The 26,934-nt window shown below is 45.0% G+C and overlaps 1 protein-coding gene across 1 annotated transcript; it reads right to left on the bottom strand.

Annotated features, from left to right (window-relative positions):
• Positions 1 to 23,088: 23,088 nt before the first annotated feature.
• On the bottom strand, positions 23,089 to 26,460 carry FOXI1 (forkhead box I1). Its single transcript, XM_030211719.1, has 2 exons — positions 25,840 to 26,460; positions 23,089 to 24,609 (listed from the first exon to the last, which is right to left on the bottom strand). The coding sequence occupies exons 1-2, from the start codon at positions 26,402 to 26,404 to the stop codon at positions 24,059 to 24,061; spliced, it is 1,116 nt and encodes a 371-aa protein (XP_030067579.1). The 5' UTR covers positions 26,405 to 26,460; the 3' UTR covers positions 23,089 to 24,058.
• Between the last annotated feature and the right edge of the window lie 474 nt (positions 26,461 to 26,934).

The raw sequence follows: 26,934 nt of genomic DNA on the forward strand, positions 1-26,934 counted from the left end.
CACAGGGCCCCGCACTTGCTAAGACCGGCCCTGCAAACGGGGAAGATAGGGTTTCCCAATAGTGAGGTTGCAAAAGAGACCATAGTAGAATAGGTGTCCTTAAATAAAAATCAGACAAAAGATTGCAAGTTAACATTGTCTACAAACAAGCAAGATATAAACAGGAACAAACATAGTTTGAAATGTCTATATGCGAATGCCAGAAGCCTAAGAAATAAGATGAGTGAGTTAGAATATATTGCACTAAATGAAAAATTAGATATAATAGACATCTCTGAGACCTGGTAGAAGGAAGATAACTAGTGGGATACTGTCATAACAGGGTGCAAACTATATCATAGTCATAGCGTAGATCAAATTAGTGGAGGGGTAGCATTAAGGAGAGCCTTGAATGAAATAAATTGAAAATTCTGCAGGAAACAAAACACATCTTGGAATTCCTATGGAGTGAAATTCCATGTGTAAAGAGGAAAAGGATAGTGATAGGAATGTACTACTGTACACCTGGCCAGGATGAACAGATGGATATAGAAATGTTATCAGAAATTAGGGAGGCTAACAAACTGGGCAACAAAATAATAATGGGTGATTTCAATTACCCCGATATTAACTGGGTAAATGTAACATATGGGAGGTAAAAGTCCTTGACAAAATCAAGGACTGCTTTATGGAGCAGCTGGTGCAGGAGTTAAAAAGAAAAGGAAAAATTCTAGACCTAGTCCTTAGTGGAGCGTATGATCTGGTGCGAGAGGTAATGGTGCTGGGGCCACTTGATAACAGTGATCATAATATGATCAGATTTGATATCGGCTTTGGAATAAGTATACACAGGAAATCCAATACGTTAGCATTTAACTTTCAAAAAGGAGACTATGATTAAATGAGAAGAACGGTAGAAAAAACTTAGAGGAGCAGCTGCGAAGGTCAAAAATTTACAACAGGTGTGGATGCTGTTCAAAAATACCATCCCGAAAGCTCAAGCCAAATACATTCCGTATATTAAAAAAGGAGGAAGGAAGAGCAAATGACAGCCAGAATGGTTAAAAAGTGAGGTGTAGGAACCTACTAGAGCTAAAAGAAAATCCTTCACAAAATGGAAGAAGGATCCGACTGAAAATAATTAGAAATAGCCATAAGGAATGGCAAGTAAGGAGTGGAGGAGTGGCCTAGTGGTTAGGGTGGTGGACTCTGGTCTTGGGGAACTGAGTTCGATTCCCACTTCAGGCACAGGCAGCTCCTTGTGACTCTGGGCAAGTCACTTAACCCTCCATTGTCCTAGGTACAAATAAGTACCTGTATATGTAAGCCGCATTGAGCCTGCCATGAGTGGGAAAGCAAGGGGTACAAATGAAAAAAAAAAAAGTAAAATGCAAAGTGCTGATAAGGAAGGCAAAGAAGGACTTTGAAAAAAAGATTGTGTTGGAGGCAAAAACAATTGGAGGGGCACTTTCAAAAGAAACATCCAAGTTGGGATTTGGACGTCTTTGTAAAACGTCCAAATCCAGGGGTGGGGAAAGCCATATTTTCAAAAAAGATGGACATCCATCTTTCATTTCGAAGGACATCCTTGGATTTGGACGTACTTACAGATGGATGTCCTTAGACATGGACATCTTTGACTTTCGGCGATTTTCGAAACCGAAGATGTCCATGTCAAAAACATCCAAATGCAAGACATTTGGACATGGGAGGAGCCAGCATTTGTAGTGCACTGGTCCCCCTGACATGCCAGGACACCAATGGGCACCCTAGGGGGCACTGCTGTGGACTTCAGAAATTGCTCCCAGGTACATAGCTCCCTTACCGTGTGTGTTGAGCACCCCCCCCCCCAAATCCACTACCCCCAACTGTACACACTACCATAGCCCTTACGGGTGAAGGGGGGCATCTAGATGTGGGTACAGTGGGTTTGTGGTGGGTTTGTGGTGGGTTTTGGAGGGCTCGCTGTTTCCTTCACAAACGTAACAGGTAGGGAGGGTATGGGCCTGGGTCCGCCTGTCTGAAGTGCACTGCACCCACTAAAACTGCTCCAGGGACCTGCATGCGCTGTCATGGACCTGAGTATGGCATCTGAGGCTGGCATAGAGGCTGGAACAAAATATTTTAAAAATGTTTTTTAAGAGTGGGAGGGGGTTAGTGACCACTGGGGGAGTAACGGGAGGTCATCCCCAATTCCCTCCGGTGGTCATCTGAACATTTCAGGCACCTTTTTGTGCAAAACCTCAGAAAGGCGGTATATCAAGTCCCATTTCCCTTTCCCTTATTCGTAAAAAAAACATGTCCAGGAAAAAACATCCAAGATTTACTTTAGGACGTCCCTGCTTTTTTCGATTATGGCTCAAAGACGTCCAAGTGTTAGGCATGCCCAAGAACCACCTTCACCACGCCTCCAACACGCCCCCTTGAAATTTAGACGTATTTGTGACGACGAACTGCAGTTGGAGACATCCAAAATCGGGTTTCGATTATACCAATTTGGATGTCTCTGGGAGATAGACGTCCATGTTCCAATTTGTGTCGAAAGATGGACGTCCATCTCTTTCGAAAATGAGCCTGATGGTAAAAATATTTTAGGTATATTAAAAGCAAGAAGCCGGCAAAAGAATCAGTTGGACCGCTAGATGACCGAGGGGTGAAAAGGGTACTCAGGGAAGACAAAGCCATGGCGGAGAGATTAAATGAATCCGAGGAAGATTTGGGAGAGATACCGGTTCCAGAAATGGTATTCAAAGCTGATGAGTCAGAGAAACTGAAAAAAATCTCTATAAACCTGGAGGATGTAATTGCGCTATTTGACAAATTGAAGAGTAGCAAATCTCCTGGACTGGATGATATTTATCCCCGAGTACTGATACAATTGAAAAATGAACTTGCAGAACTATTGTTAGTAATATGTAATTTATCTTTAAAATCAAACATGGTTCCAGAAGATTGGAGGGTGGCCAATGTAATGCCGATTTTTTTAAAAGGTTCCAGAGGAGATATGGGAAATTGTAGATCGGTGACCCGGACATCGGTGCTGGGCAAAATGGTATAGACTATTATAAAGAACAAAATTACTGAGCATATTCAAAAGCATGGATTAATAAGACAAAGTCAACATGGATTTAGTGAAGGGAAATCTTGCCTCAACAATCTGTTCCATTTCTTTGAAGGGGTGAACAAACATGTGGATAAAGGTGAGCCAGTCGATATTGTGTTTCTGGATTTTCAAAAGGTGTTTGACAAAGTACCTCAGGAAAGACTCCAAAGGAAATTGGAGAGTCATGGGATAGGAGGTAGTGTCCTAGTGTGGATTAAAAACAGGTTAAAAGATAGAAAACAGAGGGTAGGGTTAAATTTATTTATTTTTTTATTACACTCATGGCAGGCTCAATGCAGCTTACATGGGGCAATGGAGGGTTAAGTGACTTGCCCAGAGTCACAAGGAGCTGCCTGTGCTGGGAATTGAACTTAGTTCCTCAGGACCAAAGTCCACCACCCTAACCACTAGGCCACTCCTCCACTCGGTAAGTATTCTCAATGGAGAAGGGTAGATAGTGGGCTTCCCCAGGGGTCTGTGCTGGGAATGCTGCTTTTTAACATATTTAAAAATGATCTACAGATGGGAATAACTAGTGAGGTAATTAAACTTGCTGATGACACAAAGTTATTCAAAGTTGTTAAATCGCAAGAGGATTGTGAAAAATTACAAGGGGACCTTACGAGACTGGGAGACGGCATCTAAATGGCAGATGATGTTTAATGTGAGCAAGTGCAAAGTGATGCATGTGGGAAAGAGGAACCCAAATTATAGTTATCTAATGCAAGGTTCCACATTAGGAGTAACCAACCAGGAAAAGGATCTATGCGTCGTCATTGATGATACGTTGAAACCCTCTGCTTATTTTACGACAGCAGCGGCGAAGAAAGCAAATAGAATGTTAGGAATTATTAGGAAAGGAATGGAAAATAAAAATGAGGATGTTATAATGCCTTTGTATCATTCCATGGTGCAACCGCACCTCCAAAAATTGTGTTCAATTCTGATCACAGCATCTCAAAACAAATATAGTGAAATTAGAAATGGTGCAGAGAAGGGCGACGAAAATGATAAAGGGGATGAGACAACTTCCCTATGAGGAAAGGCTAAAGTGGCTAGAGCTCTTCAACTTGGAGAAAAGATGGATGAGGGGAGATATGATAGAGGTCTATAAAATAATGAGTGGAGTTGAACGGGTAGATGTGAAGCGTCTGTTTACGCTTTCCAAAAATACTAGGATGGGGCATGCGATGAAGCTACAATTTAGTAAATTTAAAACAAATCGGAGAAAATACTTCTCCACTCAATGTGTAATCAAACTCTGGAATTCATTGCCAGAGAATGAAGTAAAAGCAGCTAGCTTAGCAGGGTTTTAAAAAGGTTTGGATGGATTCCTATAAGAAAAGTCCATAGACCATTATTAAAATGGACTTGGGGGAAAATCCACTGCTTATTTCTAGGATAAGCAGCATAAAATGTATTGTACTGTTTTGGGGTCTTGCCAGGTATTTGTGACCTGGATTGGCCATGGTTGGAAACAGGATGCTGGGCTTGATGGAACTTCAGTCTGTGCTAGTAGGGCAATACTTATGTACTTAAGTTCACACATTACTTTCAAATTATGTGCATTCACTCACCAAATAATTTATGGTTCATCCCCATTATCACAGTTGTCCGAAGAAGTAAGTGAGCCCTTAGGCTGGTTCAAGAACCAGCAGTCAGCAAACCCAACACTTCACCTGCAGCGACCACCGTTCCCCAGCGGTTGAGCCTCTGGGTTTGGGCGTTCAACAGGACTTAGGAGTCGGGTGGGAGAGAAGGGCTCAGGCTCAGACAGGAAGAGGAAGCGAGGTCAGACCTAAGCAGGAGTCAGGGCAGGCAGTGTACTAGCAGAAGTCTGGTCCGGGCAGAAGTCAGGCCAGCGGCGTTCCAGCAGTGGTCAAGTCCAGGCAGAAGTCAGGGCAGGTGGCGTTACAGCAGTGGTCATGTCCAGGCAGAAGTCAGGCAGTAACAAGAGGCGAAACACACCAGTACTACCAACCAGGAAGTAGCCGAGGCAAGGAGGAAAAGTAAGGTTCCTGGTTTTAAACTGAAGGCACCTGATGTCACAGTAGGCGCGCCCAGAAGTAGACATGCCCAGATGTAGACCCGCCCAGACTGTGGGCGCTCAGGAGAAAAGGAATCAGCGGCGGCGTGGATGTGTGCGTCTTGCCCCGCACTTGACAGACCTGGTTCGTGACACCCATCTTACATGCAGAATCTTATAGAGCTGTCAACACGCAATTTAAAAAAATCATCCAGACACTTTCTTGTATTACATGTCCATCAATATAATAAAGTCCCATCTGATTGATACCCAATATCGGATCTACGGGAAACCTGGGTTGGTGAGATCCCAGTTACCCCACAACTCTGTGGTGGTGGATGCCACTCTCAAAAAAGCCAGCAGTACTAGGGACTATGCCTCGGCTCCCCCAGGTACATAAGTATTGCCATACTGGGAAAGACCAAAGGTCCATCAAGTACAGCCAGTGGCGATCCTAGGTCGGCTGCCACCCCGGGCGGATCGCCACTGCACACCCCCCCCCCCCCCCCCCGGGGTGCAGCAGCGTCTGTCCACCCAGGGTGCAGCATGACACCCCCCCCCCCCCCCCCCGCGCAATGACACCCCCCGGTGCATGAAGCCCCCCCCCCCCCCCAGGATGCATTCTTAGCTGCTGGAGGGTGCAGAGAGCAGCCGCGCGCCTGTCGGCTCCACTGGCTCCCTGCTACCTCTGCCCCGGAACAGGAAATAACCTGCTCCGGGGCAGAGGGAGGAGGGAAACAGCTGAGCCGACAGTCGTGCGGCTGCTCTCTGCACCCTCCAGCAGTGTGCACCCGAGGCGGACCGCCCCCACCACCACCCCGCCCTTCCTACGCCACTGAGTACAGCATCCTGTTTCCAACAGTGGTCAATCCAGGTCACAAATACCTGGCAAGATCCCAAAAAAGTACAAAACATTCTAAACTGCTTATCCCAGAAAATGATGGCGGGGATGGGACGACTTCCCTATGAGGAAAGACTAAGGAGGCTAGGGCTTTTCAGCTTGGAGAAGAGACAGCTGAGGGGAGACATGATAGAGGTATATAAAATAATGAGTGGAGTGGAACAGGTGGATGTGGATTTGAAGCGTCTGTTCACGCTTTCCAAAAATACTAGGACTAGGGGGCATGCGATGAAACTACAGTGTAGTAAATTTAAAACAAATCGGAGAATATTTTTCTTCACCCAACACATAATTAAACTCTGGAATTTGTTGCCGGAGAACGTAGTGAAGGCGGTTAGCTTGGCAGAGTTTAAAAAGGGGTTGGACGGTTTCCTAAAGGACAAGTCCATAGACCGCTACTTATGTACTTATGTACAGAAATAGTGGATTTTCCCCAAGTCCATTTAATAATAAGAAGGTAGAGAAACTAGAACCCTGGACTCTTTTGGGAGAAAGGTGTATCAGGCCTCAATGCTCATCTCCCATATTCAGCTTTTCATGAGCGTTTACTTGCGGAACTCAGTGAGGCAGCTATCCGACTTGGTTGTTGCACTCCCTCCGGAGCAGACAGAGCCTTTTTGCTGGTGAAGCAGCAGAAAGCGTGTCGCAAGTTCTTGGCCAGGGGCACTTACGACATTTTTGACGTGGCATCCAGAATCTCTGCCCAAGGTATAGCAATGTGCAGACTCTCATGGCTGCGTGTTTCTGACCTGGATCATTTGGTCCAGCAGAGAATGGCGGATGCCCCTTGCCGGGGGGATAATTTTTCAGAGAGAAGATTGAAGAGGTCGCCGACCAGAGTAAAAAGCACACTGAGGGTATGTCTTCTCTCTCTCGCCAGACGTCTTCTGCAGCTACCTCCTCATCCTGGAGGTATTTGGTGGGTTGCGGAGTGCTTCCTATTCCTACTTTAGGTGTAGGTATGCTTCTGCGGCTCACTAGCCTGCTCAGGCTCAGCAAGGTGTGACAGCAAGGCCATACATCCCCTTTCTTGTTCTACACAGACCCTGCTTGAATACCTTCTACACTTATCAGAGTCTGGTCTTAAGACCAACTCCATAAAGGTTCACCTTAGTGCAATTAGTGCTTATCATCAACGTGTAGAAAGTAAGCCTGTCTCTGGACAGTCTTTAGTTGTTCTCTTCATGTCAAAGCCCCCTGTCAAACCTCCACCTGTGCCATGGGTTCTCAATGTCGTTCTCACCCAGCTGATGAAAGCTCCTTTTGAGTCACTGAATTCCTGCCATCTGAAGTACTTGACCTGGAAGGTTATTTTCTTGGTGGCTGTTACTTCAGTGAGCTTCAAGCCTTAGTAGTGGATGCACCTTATACTAAGTTTCATCACAACAGTAGTCCTCTGCAAGAACCCTAAGCTCCTGCCGAAGGTGGTGTCGGAGTTCCATCTGAACCAGTCGATTGTCTTGCCAACATTTTCCCCCCACCCCATACCCACCCTGGTGAAAGCAACTTGCACACCTTGGACTGCAAGGGAGGTTTGGCATTTTACATGGAGTAGATGAAGCCCTTCAGACAATCCGCCCAGTTGTTTGTTTCTTTTGATCCCAACAGGAGGGGAGTCGCATTTCCTTTGCTTTTGTCCAAGCTGGGCTGACTTTAGAGGGTCATGTTATGGCTCATAATGTTAGAGCCATGGCTGCGTCAGTGGCCCACTTAAAGTCTGCCTCCATTGAAGAGATTTGCAAAGCTGTGACATGGTTTTCAGTCCACACATTCACATCTCACTACTGAGTGATAAGGGTCAGAAAACATTCCAATCTCCACGGTTCTTCGGAGGACAGTTCCAGAAGAAGAGGGAACCAAATCTGACGTGGCCAGAACGGTACAATCCGGATCATGGTTTTGCGGTCTTGCTTGAGTTTCAGCAAAGTCTTCCCTACTAGAGGTATGGGAGGATACGCATACAGAAGGCCTGTCCCCCAATGTAGCAGAAAGGCATCTGACGTTAGTCTGTCATGGGCCTGAAACCTGGAACAGAACTGAGAGACCTTGTGATTGATTTGAGTAGCAGAAAGATCCATCGAGGGGGTGCCCTATGCTCGGAAGATCTTGCAGGCGATGCCCATGTTCAGTGACCACTCATGAGGTTGCATTACCCTGCTCAGCCTGTTGGCTAGACTGTTGTTTATGCCTGCCAGATATGTGGCTTGGAGAAACATGCCGTGACGGCACGCCCAAAGCCACATCTGGACGGCTTCCTGACACAGAGGGTGAGATCCGGTGTCCCCCTGCTTGTTGGTATAGTACATCACAACCTGATTGTTTGAATTAAGATAATTTGTTTGGACAGCCAATCTCTGAAAGCCTTCAGAGTGTTCCAGATGGCTCGGAGCTCCAGGAGTTTGATCTGAAGACCTGCTTCCCCACCCCAGGAGGGATGCATCCGTTGTCAGCACTTTCTGTGGCTGATGAATGGTCATCCCATAGTCAAACTGAGCCAGATTGTCCACCACTGAAGAGAATTCCGAAAATCAATGGACAGTTGTATCATATCCTTTTGATTCCCCGCAGCTTGAAACCACTGAGAAGCTAGGGTCCATTGAGCAGATCTCATGTGCAAACGTGCAATGGGTGTAACATGAACTGTGGAGGCCATGTGCCTCAAGAGTCTCAACATCTGCCGAGCTGTGATTTGCTGAGATGTTCGAACCGTGGACACTAGGGACAGAAGGTTGTCTGCCCATGCCTCGGGAGATAGCCTCGAGACATTCTCGTGTTCAGCAGTGCTCCAATGAACTCCAATTTCTGAACAGGAGTGAGATAGGATTTGGCGTAACTTATTACAAACCTCAGTAGTTCCAGCACTTGAATAGTCATCTGCATGGACTCCCGAGCACCGTCCTCCGAGGTGCTCTTTACTAGCCAATCATCGAGATAAGGGAACACATGTACTCCTAGTCTGCGTAGCGATGCTGCGACTACTGCTAGGCATTTTGTGAAAACTCTTGGCACAGATGCCAGGCCAAAGGGCAGTACACGGTACTGAAAGTGCTTCATTCCCAGCCGAAATCAAAGATACTTCCTGTGAGCTGGAAGTATCAAGATGTGTGTGTAAGCCTTCTTCAAGTTCAGAGAGCGTAGCCAATCGTGTTCCTGAATCATGGAAAGAAGGGTGCCTAGGGAAACCATCCTGAAGTTTTCTCAGACTAGGAATTTGTTCAGGGCCCTTAGTTCTAGGATGAGATGCATCAGTGGCGTAGCTAGGTGGGGCGCAGGGGGAGCAGTCGCTCCCCCAAATGGATTTTTCAAAAAAAGGCGCCTATGCGCATGCACCATTGCCTTCCCGCTTGCACGCGGTGCCACAACAAACACAGGATGCGCTGGATCATTGTCATCGCCTGCCAGACGCCATCTGCTCTAACACTAACAGCACTGAGACTGAAAACAGACTGCTGCAGTGCTGCTAACTGAAGAAGTCAGTGATTAGCCTGACCTCTGAGCCACCCGCACCCCCAACGAATGACCTTACCACAAGGAAAGGAGCTGGCTGGCTGAATAACTGGCCACTGCTGTGTGCGTGGACAACCTGCTCTCAGAGAGCTCTCTTGACGAAGTTCTCATCTTCACACTTCTCCAAGCAGCACTGTGGGGGGCGGGGCCAGGCCCAGGGATCCTTCTCAGGTGGCACGGCTGTGGTGTGGTGCAGGCTGCAGCCCAGCTGTTCAGTGTTCGGAGCCTCGACATCGATTTTGGCTGTGTGATCTGAGCTCTTTAGCTCTGACTTTGGTGGGGTAAGGGACCACACTGTGCTCTGTCTGTGCTGGCTGGAAAGTGGAAGGGTTCCACCTCCACGGCACTGGCTGTTTCAGCTAAGATATCTCGTGTGTGTGTGGGGGGGGGGGGGGTTACAGAAGACAGATGACCAGTCTTACTAGCCCATGCAGCAGGAAAACGGGGGAGCCCAGGTCCAGGGGGGGGGGGCAACAGAATACAAATCAATGGACAGTCTTCTTATCCCGTGCAGCAGAAAAAAGGGGGGAGGGGAGAGAGACATATACTCCTTTGCAGCCTATAAAATAAAATTTAAAAAAAATTAAAAGGGAAGGGGTGGGGATGCACACACATAGCCTTCTTTTTTTTTTTTTTTTTTTAATCATTTTCACATTTTTACAAGCATTTACTACTTGAGTAGGTAATACAGTTAAGAAATTACCACATGATTAATCAAACAAAACAAATCAGGAAAATATTACAAAACTTGTATTAGACCACCAAAATCCAGGGGCTAAGAGCCGTTAACTTAGGAGAAAGAAATTCATTTCAACATATCTCAAGATTGAAATAAAGCAATAGCAGATTATTACAACCCTCCAAAATATAATTACACTCCCAACATCCTAATCTTAAGGTGAAACATAACGGTTTAGATTCAACAAGCATTATAATAATTTTTTCTGAGAAATAAATTGTTTTAAATGTTCAGGTACAAAGAAAACGTATTTTACCCCTAAATATTTTATATTGCATTTGCAAGGGTAGTTCAAGTGGAATGAGGCTCCCAAAGACAAAGTTTCAGCTCGAAGTGCTAAGAAGTCTTTCCTCCTAATTTGAGTTTGCTTAGTAACGTCTGGGAATACCCAGATTTTCCCCCCATAAAATGGGGTTTGTAAGTTCTTCAAAGCCATCTTCCTAACAGATTCTAAATCTTGCAGAAATATGAATGAGACCAACAAAGTTTGCCGCACAGTTATATCAGTCAGCGATGTTTCCAGTAATTCTGATACATTTAAATCCGGTTGTTCCAATGCTTGTATTGCTTTCTTTGTAGGCAGATAATAAATTTTGTTCACTGGAGGCACATTTTCTAAGGTAAATTTTAAATTTTCCACCAAATACCTTTTAAAAATTTCTAATGGGGGGTATATAGAAGTCCGTGGAAAATTCAAAAATCGTAAATTTAACCTCCTATTATAATTTTCAAAATATTCCAACTTATTATGTATCAGCATATTGTCTTGTATTAATTTAACTGAGGTTTCCTTCAATTTAGAATTTTCAATTGACAAATTTGTGATCTTTTCAGTTACCTCTTCTTTCATAGAAGAAAATGCAGTAGTTAATTCCTTTACATTACCCACTAACGGTTCAATCTTGCTAGTTGATTTCATCCCGTCTGTAGAGTCTCCCATATAGCCTCAAGACTCACCGCCGGCGAGGAGACTAGAGATTTTCCTGGTCTCTGTGCCATCTGACTCTCAGCTGTTGCTGTTATACAGGCCTCAGCTGTAGCGTCGAAGTGGGGACCCAGTAGTAGCTCTCCTCTCCCGTTACCGCGGTTTGGGGCTACACCTCCATCATCGACCTCAGCCGGTTGCGGTGGTGGTGGGCGCACCGGGGGGGGACAGTGAAACATTCTGCCGCTGAAGCTCAGCCTCTCCTCAGGCAACGAGCTCAGCGGGGCTTCCCGGCGTCATAGCAGGGGTTCTCGCGAGGAATCCTTCAATAGAGAGCTGTGTTGGAGTCGAAGTTAGTACCGGCGGGGCTCCGGTTCTCAAAACCCCCTTCCTCTTGGTATGCGGCATCGTTAGAAAAGGTAAAAAGTCTTTAAGGAAGAAAAATCTACCAAGAGGTGTAGGTTTAACACAGCGCTATCTAAGGCTCACTCGCGGCACAATGTTGCTGCCGCCATCTTGCTCCGCCCTCTTTTTTTTTATTTTGACACATAGCCTTCTTTTGCAGCCCATAAAATAAAAAAGGGGAGGGAGTGGACTGGAGAGAGAAGCACACACACACAGTCTTCTTTTTTCCCAGACCATAAATTTAAAAAAAAAGGTGAGAAGGAGTGGGGGAGGTACACAACCTTTTTTTTTCAGCCTATTAAAAAAAAGAAAGAAAGAAAGGGGAGGGGTGGCAAGTCACACACACAATCTTTTTTCAGCCCATAAAATACATGGTCAAGACAAGAGGAGTCATCAAGGGAAGCAAGAGTGAGATTTCAGAGGGGGGATGGAAGTAAGGGAGACCTACCTATAGGGGGAGGCAGGGAAGCAAGGGGAAATGTCAGACAAGGAGGTTGAAGAAAACAGGGGATGAGGTATTCCTATCTAATCCATTATACAGACTTTAGCTCACCCTAAACAATAGCAAATGCTAAAGCAATAGCAAAAGTTTATTAAAAATAAATGCGTGGTCTAAAGCTGTTCTAGTTGGATAGGCAGTGCCTTAAAAGGTGGAGGACAAAAGATTTTGTTTTCTTACTTATTTGATAGCTTTTTATTTATTTGAAAGCTTCCTTTATCTAGATATAAATATCATGAAATAAAAATTGAACATCACTAAAACAGGTTAAAAATTATTATAGCTGGTAGAAACAACAGTTATAATCTCTGTATTTTGTGCTCATTTTTTACACTGTTCTATACAATACAGATGGCAAAATTTCAGTGAGAATATCCTGTTTCTTGATCTTAACTGTTCATCTTAACTGTTGCTGTAATCTGCGTTTGGGAAGCCTGGTGTTATAAAGGTGGAATATACTGAAATTAAATGGAAGTAAAATTAAACTCTCCTTTTCGTTGGGGCACATGGAATCACATCTGCATCTGATGTCTGTTTTGGTGTCCCTTTACTAGGTGAAAACATTGCTGCATGAATACAGGGAGTGAGGGAGGGGGAGTCCCTATAGCCAGCCCCTCCAAATGACACAATAATTTAAAATGTAGAACAAATTAGTACTCTAACCAATGAAACCAATACTTCCTCTGTGTACGTCCATATGCTGCACAAGCGAGCATGTTTAATAAGTGAGATTAAATAAAATTGCTACCAACAGTAAAGAACAACAAGGATGTAGCAGCTCATATGTTTGCTTGCTTTATTTTGAGTGTACTAGATGACGGCTGCGCAGGGAAGGAGGAAACATAGACTAACTTAATTGGTTTCAACTTTTTTGACATCATCCCATTTCCTGTTTTCTTCAACCTTCTTGACGCTTCACACAGTATCTGGCAGTGGAGGGATTTTATGTTGCTGCTACTGAGGGAAAGGATATCCATGCATTCTATCACAATTGTACCAAGGATAGTGAAAAGAAAACTAGGCAAAAGGAAAAATGGGAGGGGAGAGCAAGGCAATCAAATTCTCAGAGATGGGCATAACTGTCAGTAAAGAGCATAAATCCTTTGAATATTTAGCTCATAATTGGTACTTTCTGCTGGGTTTTCTGCATTTATTTGAGTTCAACTTTGTTTATTCAACTTCAGGGTTTTCTCTCTATTTTTTAAGAAGCATAATACGAAACTTGATTAAAGTGTCTTAAGTTTCAGCAAAAAGGTATCAGCATATATATTTGCTTTGTATTTATTAACCTGTATTTCTGTGCATTCAGATTCAGTACTGTAGCAGCACTGTCACTGAATTCACCTCAGCATTTTTTGCTGCCCGTTGTATGAAATTCCACTTCACAGTACACAAATGCCAACATCTTGCCATGCTAATATAAGCTTCAAGTGTAAAAAAAAAATATTTCTGTGTGTGCACTTGGAAGTACAGTGTAAAAGGTCAAAGAAGTTCCTGTTTGGTTGTTTCCTTTATAGGAGAGTCAGAGCCTAGGTACGTTCCCCTTGGAAGATGTGCTACTCCCAATGAGAAGCAGCCACCAGTGTCCCCTAGGCTTGTCTTTTCCTTTCCAAGAATGTCTGGTTGCACCTTCTCTGCTGTGGGATGCTATGGCCTGCCTACCTTCTGGCGCCTATTTTACAAAAGTCTGCTCCCCCAGACGTCAAAACCTAGCTACACCTCTGAGATGCATCCCCCCCTGTTTTCTTCTGCACAAGGAAGTACCTGGAATAGAATCGCAGCCCTTCTTCCCCCGGTGGAACGGGTTTGACTGCATGGGACTTTAGAAGGGCGGAGAGTTCCTCTGCAAGTATCTGCCTGTGCTGTGCATGAATGAGCTCCCAGTGGGCAATTTGGAGGTGTGGATTCCAAATTGAGGGTGTATCCTAACTAGACTATTTGAAGAACCCACCAGTCGGCGATTATGAGGCCACCTTTGGTGAAAAAAACATTAACCTCCCCCCAACCGGCAAGTCGTCCGGAACAGATACTTGTATTGAGGCTGTGCTTCCCTGGAGCCCAGTCAAAAGCCCATCCCAAGCTTTTGCTGGAGAGCAGCAGGGGCCTTTAGTGCACACTGTTGATGAGAATGGGCGCGCTGGGGCTGAGCCTGAGTAGGCTGGCGGGACGCCGGTATGTACCTAAGCCTAGCATAGGAATACAGAGCACCCTGCGACCCCCCCCCCCCCCCCACCCAGTGGGAGAGAGAAGCCATAGCATCTGTGTGCTTCTTGATCTGGTCAACCAGGTCTTCCACCTTCTCTCCGAAAAGGTTATCCCCCCGACAAGGTACATCCGCCATCCTCTGCTGGAACGAATGGTCTAGGTAAGAGACGTGTAACCATGAGAATCTGCGCATTGCAATACATTGAGCAGAGATTCTGGATGCCATATCAAAAGTGTCTTAAGCGCTCCTGGCCAGGAATTTACAACATGCCTTCTGCTGCCTGACCACCTGGCGAAAAGGCTCAGCCTGCTCTGGAGGGAGGGCATCAACCAAGGTAGACTGCTGCCTCACCGAGTTCTGCAAGTTGATGCTCGTGAAGGTAAGATTGGATACAGGCAGCAAGCATAGTGGCCTGATACGTCTTCCTCCCAAAAGAATCCAACATCCTAGCTTATCTGCCTGGGGGCACTGAGGCGTAGTCTGTAGAACTCTTGGCTCTCATGAGGGCGGAGTCCACCACCATGGAGTTATGGGGTAACTGAGATATCATGAACCCAGGTTCACTGTGGATCCGATACTGGGACTCAGCCTTTTTAGGGATCACCGGGCCAGACAGAGGGAATGACTAGTTTTGCGTAAGGACTTCCTTGAGTACCTTATGCAAAGGAGGATAGATGTAGTCCAGGACCTCAAGCATCTCAGCCCTGGGCTCATCCTCCACTTCAGACCATTATTAAATTGGACGGAGAAAATCCACTGTTTCTGGGATAAGCAGTATAAAATGTTTTTGTACTTTTTTGGGATCTTGCCAGGTATTTGTGACCTGGATTGGCCACTGTTGGAAACAGGCTGCTGGGCTTGATGGAGCTTTGGTCTGTCCCAGTATGGCAATACTTATGTACTTATGTACTTCAGCAGGGAATGGAATGGCCTCAGCCATTTCTCGTACAAACGAGGAAAAGGAGAGGCTCTCAGGAGGAGACAGTCTCCTTTCAGGTGGAGGGGAAGGATCAGAGAGAATCCCAAAGGACTCACTGGAGGAGAAGTGCCTGGGATCTTCCTCCGACTCCCACGAGCGCTCCTCCTCAGTATCGGAAAGCACTTCCCTTAGGGATGTCCAAGACTGAGCCTGCCTTAACACCGAAGACCGACATCTTCGATAGTGGTGTCGAGGGGCCGACACCTGCATGGACTGTGGTGAAGCTTTGATGGGGAGTCAACCTGGATGGCAGCTGACACCAGACCTGCAAGTGGCACCCTGCTCAGGGACCTCACCGCAGGTGAAAGGCCAGACGGCATGGCAGGCACAAACACCCCCAACGCCGAAGCAGACTGGTACAGCAGTCCTTCCAGAAGCTCTGGAAGTAAGGCCCAGATGCGCTTGTCGAGAGCTGCCATCAGAGAAGGCTGCGGGGCCGGTGGAGCAGTCGATGGCAGAATTGGTTGAGGCTCGGGAGCAGGAACTGGACTGCTGGGAGGCCGACACGTCGGCACCTCCTGTATGGAGGGGGAGTGGTCCTCCTGGCTCTGATGCTTTTTGGGTGCTGAATCCTTCGACGCCCCAGAGCTCCCAGCACCGTGTGTCGAGGGGGAACGGTGACAGTTCTTCTTAGCCTTTGCTCGATGCACGTCAATGAGGCTTCTCAGTGCCAACAAGGATGACGTCGAATCCTCACTTCGCCTTGGGGTCGGGTCCGACGATGGACGGTCCCGGGGGCCTGCACAGCAGGAGGCCTCGAGACAGGTGGAGACCCACTCGATGCCTCACTGCTCCCAGCGTGCCGTGGCCTCTCAGCAGCCATGCATACCTCTACTCCTGACATCGATGCATCCCTCAATGTCGATGTTGACTCCGCTGACCTTGGTGCCGATGTCGAAGGACCAGACCAAACCCCAAAAGGTTTCTCTCTCTGGGCTTCTCGAGCAAGTTCATACGAAGACAAAGGGCACAATGAGCCGGGCTATGGTCAAGCCTGAGGCACTGGATACACCGAGAGTATGTATCTGTACCTGACATGGTCCGGTTGCACCGAGTACAGCGTATGAAGCCGCTGGTAGTCTTTGATGACATGGAAGGAAAAACCACACCAGCGAAATCAAATGGCTCATCTGTGCCAAGAAAAAAAGCACAAAAAGGGAGAAACTTCAACCTGGGGAAAAAATTAAACTAAAAAATGTAAAGGAATGATTTTTTTTTTTAAACAAATGAAAACAAAATGAAATGAAAAACCAAAGTAGAAACAAAAACACTTAAGTGAAGGCTCTTTCCCAGGCACTAAAAGGAGCCACAGAAAAATGCTGTCACTCCTTGCACAGTCGTGTGGCAGGCGGGATGTCAGTCTGCGCATGCGCGGTGCGCTGCAGCACGCGTGCCAGAAGGCTCTGGAAAAAGTTTTTTCTTTTTGCTGTTGCAAATGCCGATTCCCAGGCCAATGCAGACATCGACAGTTGTGAGAACAATTCAGCCTGTTTGTCCTCGGAAAATATTTAACCATCTCTCTTTCCTTATATGCACCTTTCTTTAAATTAGTCACCTTATTTTCTAAATCCTCCTACTCTCTTATCTATCTATATGTTCCATCTTTGCTTATACCCTACACTGTCAATTAAAATGTCCTATTACATATTGTGTTGACAATGTAAGTAGTATACTATGCCATACTTTGTATTGCTATTTGAATATTTTTACTGCTGTAATTGTCTATTGCTTATGTTTGATTAATTCTTACTGTACACCACCTTGAGTGAATTCTTTCAAAAAGGCAGTAAATAAATAAATAATAAAAGAACAAATTCAGGTGAAAATGGCAGGATAGAGACTTCTACCCCCACAAAACCAAAATCCCGGTTCACTGACAAACTGGATGCCAAAACCTCACAGAGCGCAGGAGCCATTGGTGCTGATTCCGCCAAAACCACCATCCAGAGATGGAGTGCTGATGGCCAAAGTAGGCAAAAGCAGCATGTCCACAGATGTAAAGCAAAGCGTGCAGGAACTAGTAGCCAAAAGCTTACCCCCACGCAAGCAGAAGACTTAATAGGCTCAGAGAATAATAAATATATTCACAGAAAACAGTCGCCAGTCTCATGACCGCCACGGTACTGAAGCCCCACAATCTTCCCACAGCACAAGCACTCTCAAAAAGAACTGCAATGGTTTTTTTTTTTTTTTGGGGGGGGGGGGGGGGGGTTAGATAGAAGAAGAGAAGGGAAGACTGAGATAAAGAAGTAGAAAGTAGCAATGGACAAGCAGGGAGGGACCTAAACCACTAGGTTTTTTTTTTGTTTTTTTTTTACATTTGTACCCCATGCTTTCCCACTCATAGCAGGCTCAATGTGGCTTACATATTATATACAGGTACTTATTTGTACCTGGGGTAATGGAGGGTTAAGTGACTTGCCCAGAGTCTCAAGGAGCTGCCTGTGCCTGAAGTGGGAACTGAACTCAGTTCCCCAGGACCAAAGTCCACCACTCTCACCACTAGGCCACTCCTCCACACCTCAGGCACAGGATATTCTCAACCCCAAACTCATCTGAACCTGCAAGCAGGGCAGGAGACCACACAAAAGTCACCACAGTGCACAGGAACTGCTATCCCGCCTGCTGCAGATAGAGAATACTGGCTAAGTGCAGGAGCTTCATTAGAGTTCTCTATCTCCACCTGCTGGCGGATGGTCACAACCCATTTGTCTGGACTGATCCTTGGGATGTAATGGAAGTTGGGCATTTTTATAAAAGTACATTTCTTTGGCAAAAGCTTTGAAAATTACTATCCCCCTGGGCAATTTGAACTCAGGCAAGTAGCCATATTTTATACAAGCTGGATCCTGCATAAACCCCCTGACCCATCACCATTAGAGTGCATCAGCTTTTAAATCTGGTATATCAAGCACAGGTAAAAAAACAAAAAAACAAAAAAACATTCATATTCAGTGTGGACTGCACTGTGACTCCTAAACTTTGTAATCACTCTGGAGATTTAAAGATGGGCAGAATTTATTCCTCTTTGTAAAAGTGGACAAATATGAATGTGAAATGCAGTCGTTTAAAAAAAATGAAAGAGACAGATCTTGAATCCAGTAGATACATCAAAGCAAACACAGGAGGGTTAAGGAAGTGTATGGACTTCCTCATTATCACTCTGCTTACATATCACCCTCTCCCCTTCACTCTACCACTGTAATGTTATCTATGTCTCATCTGAATATCAGGCGACATCATCCTTTAACTGCTCATATTGGTTTTTTTCTTTTTTTCATTTTTGTATATAGATGATGCCTTTCCAATAGTAGTTCAGGTACAGTAGATATATTGTTTTGATCTGAAGGAAACATAGCTTCCAAAACCTAGGCAACAACTGATTTGTTAGTCAAATAAAAAGGTGTTACCAATTATTTGTTTAAGTGACCTTTATTTGCAGAGAATAAAGTGTCTGATAGTCTTCTACATGGGAGGCTCATGAACAGGCTGAAGGGGGGAAAAGTGGAGAGGGGAATGTAAAATTCAGGCACCTTATGAATCTGACCAACAAAAAGAGGGTCCAAGTCTCCCGCAAAAACACACAAGACAACAAAGAGAGCGGAAGAAACCCAAAAAGACCAGACCAAAACCACAGATTGTAAGAGCACCAAAAAAGTTTTATTGGGACCCTACACAGTCCGTGTTTCGGCCAAAAAGGCCTTCCTCAGGGGTCTTCAAATTGACGTATACAGATGTTCCTCCAGAATTCTCATGGAGTTGAAAAACATAAATGCTGGTGCTGTCTGAAATGGAGCATTGACGAAAAAACTTGTAGGGTCCCAATAAAACTTCTTTGGTGCTCTTACAATGTGGTTTTGGTCTGGTCTTTTTAGGTTTCTTCTGCTCTCTTTGTTACCTTATGAATCTGTCCTGCATTTACTTCTGAGCAATATTTGGAAGTGACACTGCAGAGGACTCAACAGGAACAGTGTGTTTTTGCAGGTGATTCCTAATTCGGCAGCAATTCTTATGTCTAAATCCAACTTTGGATGTTTTTCTGAAAACGTCCAAAAATCATCTAGTGAAAATGGCCATTTTCAAACTAGAAAAACATCTATTTTTTTTTCTTTGACAATGACCATTTCCTAGATGTTTTTGTGCTTAGTATATCTGTCTTTTTGGACCATTAAAAAAAAAAGTCCAGTGCAAAATGCACAAAATCAATCCATTGGGACATAGGAAGAGCCAGCTTTCCTAGTAGACTGGCCACAGGCATCCCAGCAGACCAGTGGGGCATCCTAGGGGGCACTGCAGTGGATGTCACATAAAACGTCCCAGGTACCCATTTCACTATTACCCCCTTATAGTGTATGGCGAGCCCTTCAAAAACCACGAAAAACCTACTGTACCCAACTATACACCACTACAATAGCCCTTATGGCTGCATGTGTCACCTATATGAGGGTACAGTAGGTTTTGCGGGTTTTTGGGGGGACTGACACTTTCCACCACAAGTGTAATAAATTGTTAGAGTAGATTATGGGCCTGGGTCTCATTCTCTACAGTGTACTGCACTGACCACTAGGCTACTCCAGGGACCTGCTTGCTGCTCCAATAGGACTGGCCATAGCATCTGAAGCTGTCGTAGAAGCTGGTACGTAATGTTTCATTAACATCTTTGCAGGATGGGATAGGGTGAGTGACCACTGAAGGAGTAAGGACATAGGCGGTCGGTGGCTGAACTGTTTGGGGAGGCTAAAGGGGCGGGGTTAGGAGTGGGGCCAGGGGTGGAGCTTACATCCATAATTGTCTGACAACACACAGAAAAAAATAAGTAAAAATAAAATAGTCACAATTAATATCTTTTATTAAATTTAGATATTAGATATGTATCATATGTCAAAGAATAAAGTGGTTGCTCAAAGCATATACTAACCACAATCGCTCAACTGCAAAACACTATGCACAAATTTGTGCAAAAACACACTCAGAACCTTACTGTACCATAAATATTACACTGGGCAGACCCTAATACACCAATATACCACCCATACGGAAAATGCAGACTGTCAACAATATGAAACAAGGGATCATAATATCACAATTCTCATGTAGAGCCACAAAACACCCTTTTAGGGTGGATAGTGTTCACTATGAGCTCCTTTTATTAACGACCATATGTAGATCCTTCAAGAGGTAGTGTGTCATGATTTAGGCTTTACACCCTTTCTGATGTTTTGGTGCCACCTCAGTAAGGCCAACACACAATCTCTCCACTGCAAAACACTATACACAAACTTGTGCAAAAACACACTCATAACTTTACCAAACAATAACAGCACTAATTCCAAGGACAGGACGAGCTACAACCTTATGCGTGGAAAGGCAGCACTGTAATTACACCGGGCTCTAAAACACCAATACGCAACCTAGTGAAACAGAAAAAAACAAACCAGGCTGCAAATACTACACGCTAGCAGAATACTGCACCTTGATCACACATGAAAAACATATGACACAACAGATATGAAGGCAAAATACTGAACTAGAAAGTTACCTCAAGAAGTCAGATTCAGCATGCAGCAACACTAGAAAAATTGAAACTTACATGCAAAATATCACAGATGCACATTTCCAAAAGCTGACATATTCCAATTAATAAATTCTGAATAAAATACTTTTTTCTACCTTTGAGGTCTGATCATTTAGTTTTTCTATTCGCTTTGGTCCCAGTGTTTTCTGCTTTATGCAGTGTCTTCTTTCCATCTGATATTTTTTTTCTTTCACCATGTCCACCATCCTTCTGTGTCCTTATGCGTCCTGTCTACCATCTGTAGCCCTGTCCCTTTCCCTCCTCCAGTTTCAGTATCTGCCCTCAAAGTGTTCTGATCCAGTCCTTAAATTCAGCAGTTTACCCTCCATCCATATCTAGCATTTCTCCTCACTCCCCTCCCCTCCCCTCCATCCATGTGCATCTACTTCCTCTGTCTTCCTCCCCTCCATCCAGCATTTCTCCTCTCTTCCCTGCCCTCCACTCCATACATGTCCAGATTTCTCCTCTCTCCCTTCCCCTCCATCCGTGTGCATCTCCTTCCTTTGTCTTTCCTTCCCTCCATTCTTGTCCAACATTTCTCCTCTCTTCCCTGCCCTCCACTCCATCCATGTCCAGCATTTCTCCTCTCTCCCTTCCCCTCCATCCATGTGCATCTCCTTCCTGACTTCCCTCCCCTCCATCCATCCATCCATGTCCAACAACTCTCCATTCTCCCCTGCCCCGATTCATTCATCCATGTCCAGCAATTCTCCTCTCCTCTGCCATCCCCTCCATCCATCCATGTCCAGCAACTCTCCATTCTCCCCTGCCCTCTCCTCCATCCACCCATATCCAGCAAATTTCCTCTCTCCCCTGCCTCCTCCATCCATCCATGTCCAGCAATTCTCCTGTCTCCCCTGCCCGCCCCTCCATTCATGTCCAGCAACTCTCCATTCTCCCCTGCCCTTTCCTCCATCCACCCATATCCAGCAAATTTCCTCTCTCCCCTGCCCCCATTCATCCATCCATGTCCAGCAATTCTCCTCTCTCCCCTGCCCTCCTGTCCAGCAATCTGTTCTCTCCCCCTGCCCTCCCCTCCCCTCCATGTTCAGTGATTCTCCCTGCCCTCCCTCAGCTGGATAGCCCTCCTCTCCATTTCTTCCTGCCCCCCCCCCCCCGCACATTTAACCATTTTACTTTCAGGCGCAGCGACAGCAGTAAAGAGGGCAACGCAGCGGGCTCGCCTCCAGCTTCTCCCTTCCCTCACACAGTGTCCCGCCTTCTGCGATGATGTATTTCCTGTTGCCGCGAGGGCGGGACATTGTGTGAGGGAGGGGAGAAGCTGGAGGTGAGCGCGCTGCGTTGCCCTCTTTACTGCCGTCGCTGCGCCTGAAAGTAAAAGGGTTAAATGCGCGGGGGGGAAGGAACGGAGAGGAGGGCTGTCACTCGGGGAGCTGAGGGCAGGAAGGAGGGACTGTCCAATGGTCCAAGAGCTGCCTACAGCACTGCGTTTGGGGGGGGGGGGGCAGCAGCCAGGGGAAGGTCACGGTAAGCCTCCCCAAGCTTCTTATACAGAGCGCCTATGAGTAAGGAGGTGTCATTCCTTTATTCCTGCAGTGGTCATTTAGTCATTTAAGGCACTTTTTTGTGGCTTATTCATTAAAACAAGTGTAGATCAAAATGTCCAACTTATAGCCCTGGATGTTTTTGTTTTGTTCCATTAAGGCAGAAAAATGTCCAAGTGTTAGGAATGTCCAGATCCTGTCCTTAACATGCCCCTTTGTGATTTGAATGCACTTCTGATGGACTTCATAGAAAAACATCTAAAAATTGATTTCCAAAATACCAGTTTGGACATTTTTGTGAGAAAACATCCAAATGCTGCTTTATGCCACTTTTTAGATGTTTTTTTTCTTTTGAAAATGAGCCCCATTGTGACATATGATTTTTTCTTCTGTTCTTTAATACACATGCTTACCTGAGGCATGAGGCTGTAAGAAACACCCTACCATGATACTTTATAAATAGAATTTATAAATGAAATCATACACCTGTTGAGCTTTGCATGTGTAGAAGACCAGTATCCACCCGGACGTGCTCCAGAACATATACCCTGAATAAGTGATGAGACAAACAGTAAAAACCAGGCTAGATCAATTGTCACCAGGATCTTGTCGCTGTGCTGAAATACAATACAGTTTTCACTATTTGTGCAATGATTTAATGCAGCCAGCATGTCTGCATCTGCATAGCTTTTAACTCTGTGTGGATATGAAGGAGTTACAACACAGAGAAATACCAGTTTACAAAATATTTATTAATAAAAAATGCCCCAAGTTTTCCATACAATAAAATCAGACTCATACTATATAAAATGCAGAGAAACAGTGATCAACTAATACCTGTACAATAACACACAATCAGGCTGTGACTGTCCCGGTACAAGTACAATACCACAAGCTGTCCAGCTGTAATGAAATGTTTGTCAGCCCCAGTAGCCACAAGTTAAAAAAGACTTACAACAAATAAACTCATAAATACAGACTATTGAACTTATTTTACATTCTGTGTTCTTTCCTGGCTATGAAAGATAGGATACCCCACCTTTGAAGGACACGGGGCAGGCGTGCAATGTGTTCTCCATGATTCTTTGGGCAGAACACGTTTCTTTCACCAGCTCTTTTCTCCCCGCACTCTGGGTCTCTTGGGGTGTGAGGCAGCATTCAGCAGAAGCTTTCTGGGTAATGTGTGAAATTAGGAAAGTTCTTTTTGGGCACATTTCTATTAAATGTGTAAGACTTAATATTGTCTTGAGAACTTGCAACAGGAAAATAGTTCTGTCATCAAACAACTAGATACTGCAAATGGCTGCTAGAGCATAGGAGTCTTTAATTATCTTTGGTACACAGGTTGTGCTTACTATCAAAACTTGCCTATTACATTGCATTTTCCATTTCATCCCTTTATTTGGAAAGATGAAATGCTGAATTTGCATTGATGAATTTAGCTGGGAGCAAATATGTGTCCCTGGATACTAGACAAATAATACAGACAAAACCCCTTGTACTGAAACCAGGCCCCCACACTCAAGTAGCCCTGGTGCATAATTCCCACCATTTTAAAAAGGTCTAGAATTTCTATTGAGCTTGTTTTGTGGCTCAGTTTTATTTCCTATACCTCAAAACACCTGGAAGTTAAACCCTGTGGAACACATAGACCCTTAGCTGTAGTGTATTTTCTCAGTCTTTCAATTCTAACTGCAGGCACTGAGGGATTAAACCTCTGTTCCTTCTCGAGGATACAAAGCACTGTTTGAACTGATGCTATTGTAGAAGTGGGAGTTAAATTGATTCAAGACTGAGCTACCATAGCCAAAGTGGCTGGATGATACTGGATTAGCCCATTCTGAACCTCCATGATTGGGGATGTTAGCCATTGGAGGGTAAGAATTGAAGCCTACCATGTTCTGTCCCATTTTATCAGCATTTTCATTTGTGAGTCCCAGTGGCATGGGCCGACTCACTGTATTAGCACTGTTAACATAGGCAGTCATGCTGGAGAAGAAATTGGTGAGGCAGGGGTTGGTGGAAGGAGGTGATGCCCTCTTTTCAGGAGAGTTTTCTGCTCTTGGGGAGGAACTTTCAATAATGTCTTGGTGATCACCAGTCTTAGGGCTGCTGCTCAGGGGATTGTCCTCAGATTTCACTGATGCAACGCTGTTTGTACTGGGGTTGGCATCAGACTTTCGTTTCCTCTTTCGCCGGAAGTTTCCATTGTCAAACATTTTCTCACAGTTAGGATCCAAGGTCCAGTAATTCCCTTTACCTGTAGGCACAGAGAAGTAAAGATCATGAAGGCCATGGACAGTAATGTAAAGAGAGAGACCAGAATCTCTAAAGATTTGAAATTCTTTCATCCACAGCTTCTACCTTGGCATTAAATTAACAAGGCTGAAGCTGTTACACATAATGCATCATACTTCTTCCCTGTTACAGTAGAATTGCATTCTACCTAGACTGTGACATCTGAGAGGACAGGAGTTCTCATTTATGCTATAACTTTCCTTTCTCATGTGGATTCCACACATACATATATCAGATTCACTGTTCTGGAAACTCCTTGTCATTGTGTACATTTCACACAGAGGTATGGACCTGACAGTGTGCAGTTATAAATAAATATGCTGCCCCCCTCCCCCCGCCCGCATCTTTTAGACACAAAGCCATGTAAAACACCCCTGGCTCTCCTGAGGCTCTGAGAAATAAAGACACTGCATTTGTTTTCATTCACGAATAGGATAAGCCATTCCTGTACTGGTCACAGCCTACAATCTGTGATGTCCCCTGTCTGGCAATATTGCAGTTTTCTTTTTCTGCTGTATATGCGGAGGAGGGACTGATATTTGATGCCAAAGTTTAGCATGCTCAGAATTAGGTTTAACAATTAAATAGGGATGCAAATAAACAGAAACAAAAGCATTGTCTTTTAAAACTTGGACAGCATTATCCTTGCTGTTACCCTCCAAAGAAAACATGCCATTTCTTTTCACTGATTTTTGCATTAATTCAGTTTCTTTCACAGTTTCTAGACTACAGGGTACATCAGTCATTGGCAGACACCCTCCGTTCTACGCTCCAGTGCTTTGCACTTTTGAACTCCTGTCTTCCTTACTTCACTCTCTCACTCACAGACTGTCTGAATACCTTAACCTGTTCTCAGATACTTGTCCCAGTACTACACTTTAAAGGAATATACAGGAACTAAGCATGGACCTTTTAGTTTACAAAAGAATTTAGCTAAGGAAATGCCTGCGTTCACTCAGTGTATTGGCCACCTCTATCTTACTGGCTAGTTTTCATTTATAACACACAAAACTGGTTTAAACAGTATTCTTATACTAGTGTACAAGACAGATTGCTTGTTTACCAGTTTCCTGCCACATAGATTGCCACTTGCTCAGGATTATGTAGGGATTGGAGCCAGAGTCTCAGGTTATCATAGTTCTACACTCTAGCTACATTCTCAACCATAGGACACAATTGATAACTGACTTACCTGGATCATCCTCATCTCTTGGGACTTTCTTGAAACAGTCATTGAGGGACAGGTTGTGCCTGATTGAGTTCTGCCAGCCAGCTTTGCTTTTGTTGTAGAAAGGGAAATTGTCTGCCACATATTGGTAGATTTGGCTGAGGGTCAGTCTTTTGTCCGGTGCACCATGGATGGCCATGGCAATGAGCGCAGAGTAGGAGTAAGGAGGTCGCACCAGCTTCATGAGCTCTTCCTGAGAAGGGATGGGCAGCCAGCTTAGATCTCCATGCATGTTCAGAGGCAGCTGTCGTTGCATCCCATATGACTGAGGCATGAAGGGGCTGCTGTTAGATCCCGGTAGGTAGGGAGATGGTGTAATCGAGGGACCATTGAGCCAGAGGTAAGGGTTTGGGGTTGTGCCATAGTCACCAGCATCATAGGCAGAAGGCCGCTGAGGGCTCGGGATGTTCTGTGGCTGGAAGAAGTTCTCACAGTAGAGATTCATCTCAGGAGGTTCCTGGCCAATGCTTGGAAACTGTGGACTGCAGCGTGGTGGGGAGTGTGTCTGAGGATCGAAGGAGCCCATCATCTAAAACTACAGAGTTCCCAGAGCCAAAAAACACCTGTGTTAGCTCTGTACCTGAGACAGGTGCATCACCTGTGCCCTTACCCTCCTACTTATACATCTGTATGTATTTGGTTTCCAGCCCCTAGCCCCTCCCACTTTATCCTGATTGGCTATAGATCAGATTGATATCCCTTTATGGAATGCTGGCAGCTCTGTAATTGCTGTCAGATCAGCCAAATTTAAAATTTATGACTGTTTATCTTTTAAATGAATGGAGGAATTTTCCACTACTGTAAAAAAAAAAAAAAAAAAAAACCAACAACAGTAGTGAGCTGCCATCCAAAGGAGGTTCCATTGTCTTCTACCTGGTCAAAATGTAACAGTAAAAGGAAGTCTCTAAGGCTTTCCTGGAGGGGGAGGACTTTGACAGTTAAGGGGACTCTTAACTTGCAGGTGTCGTATGAAAAATGCAGTCAGCTAATGTGAACCTTTGCCCAGAAATGTAGGTTTATTTTACTAGAAAACTAAACATTTCCTCTAAGATGCAAATC

Source organism: Microcaecilia unicolor, chromosome 8 (genome assembly GCF_901765095.1).
Source record: "Microcaecilia unicolor chromosome 8, aMicUni1.1, whole genome shotgun sequence".
In the NCBI taxonomy this organism is placed as follows: Eukaryota; Metazoa; Chordata; class Amphibia; order Gymnophiona; family Siphonopidae; genus Microcaecilia; species Microcaecilia unicolor.

What these genes read in the sequence shown, in the direction of transcription:
- FOXI1 (XM_030211719.1), bottom strand. Translation starts at nt 26,404, where the DNA reads ATGATGGGCTCCTTCGATCCTCAGACACACTCCCCACCACGCTGCAGT. An exon ending in AAGAGATGAGGATGATCCAG is followed by an intron (nt 24,610 to 25,839) that starts GTAAGTCAGTTA and finishes CTGTGCCTACAG; the next exon opens with GTAAAGGGAATTACTGGACC.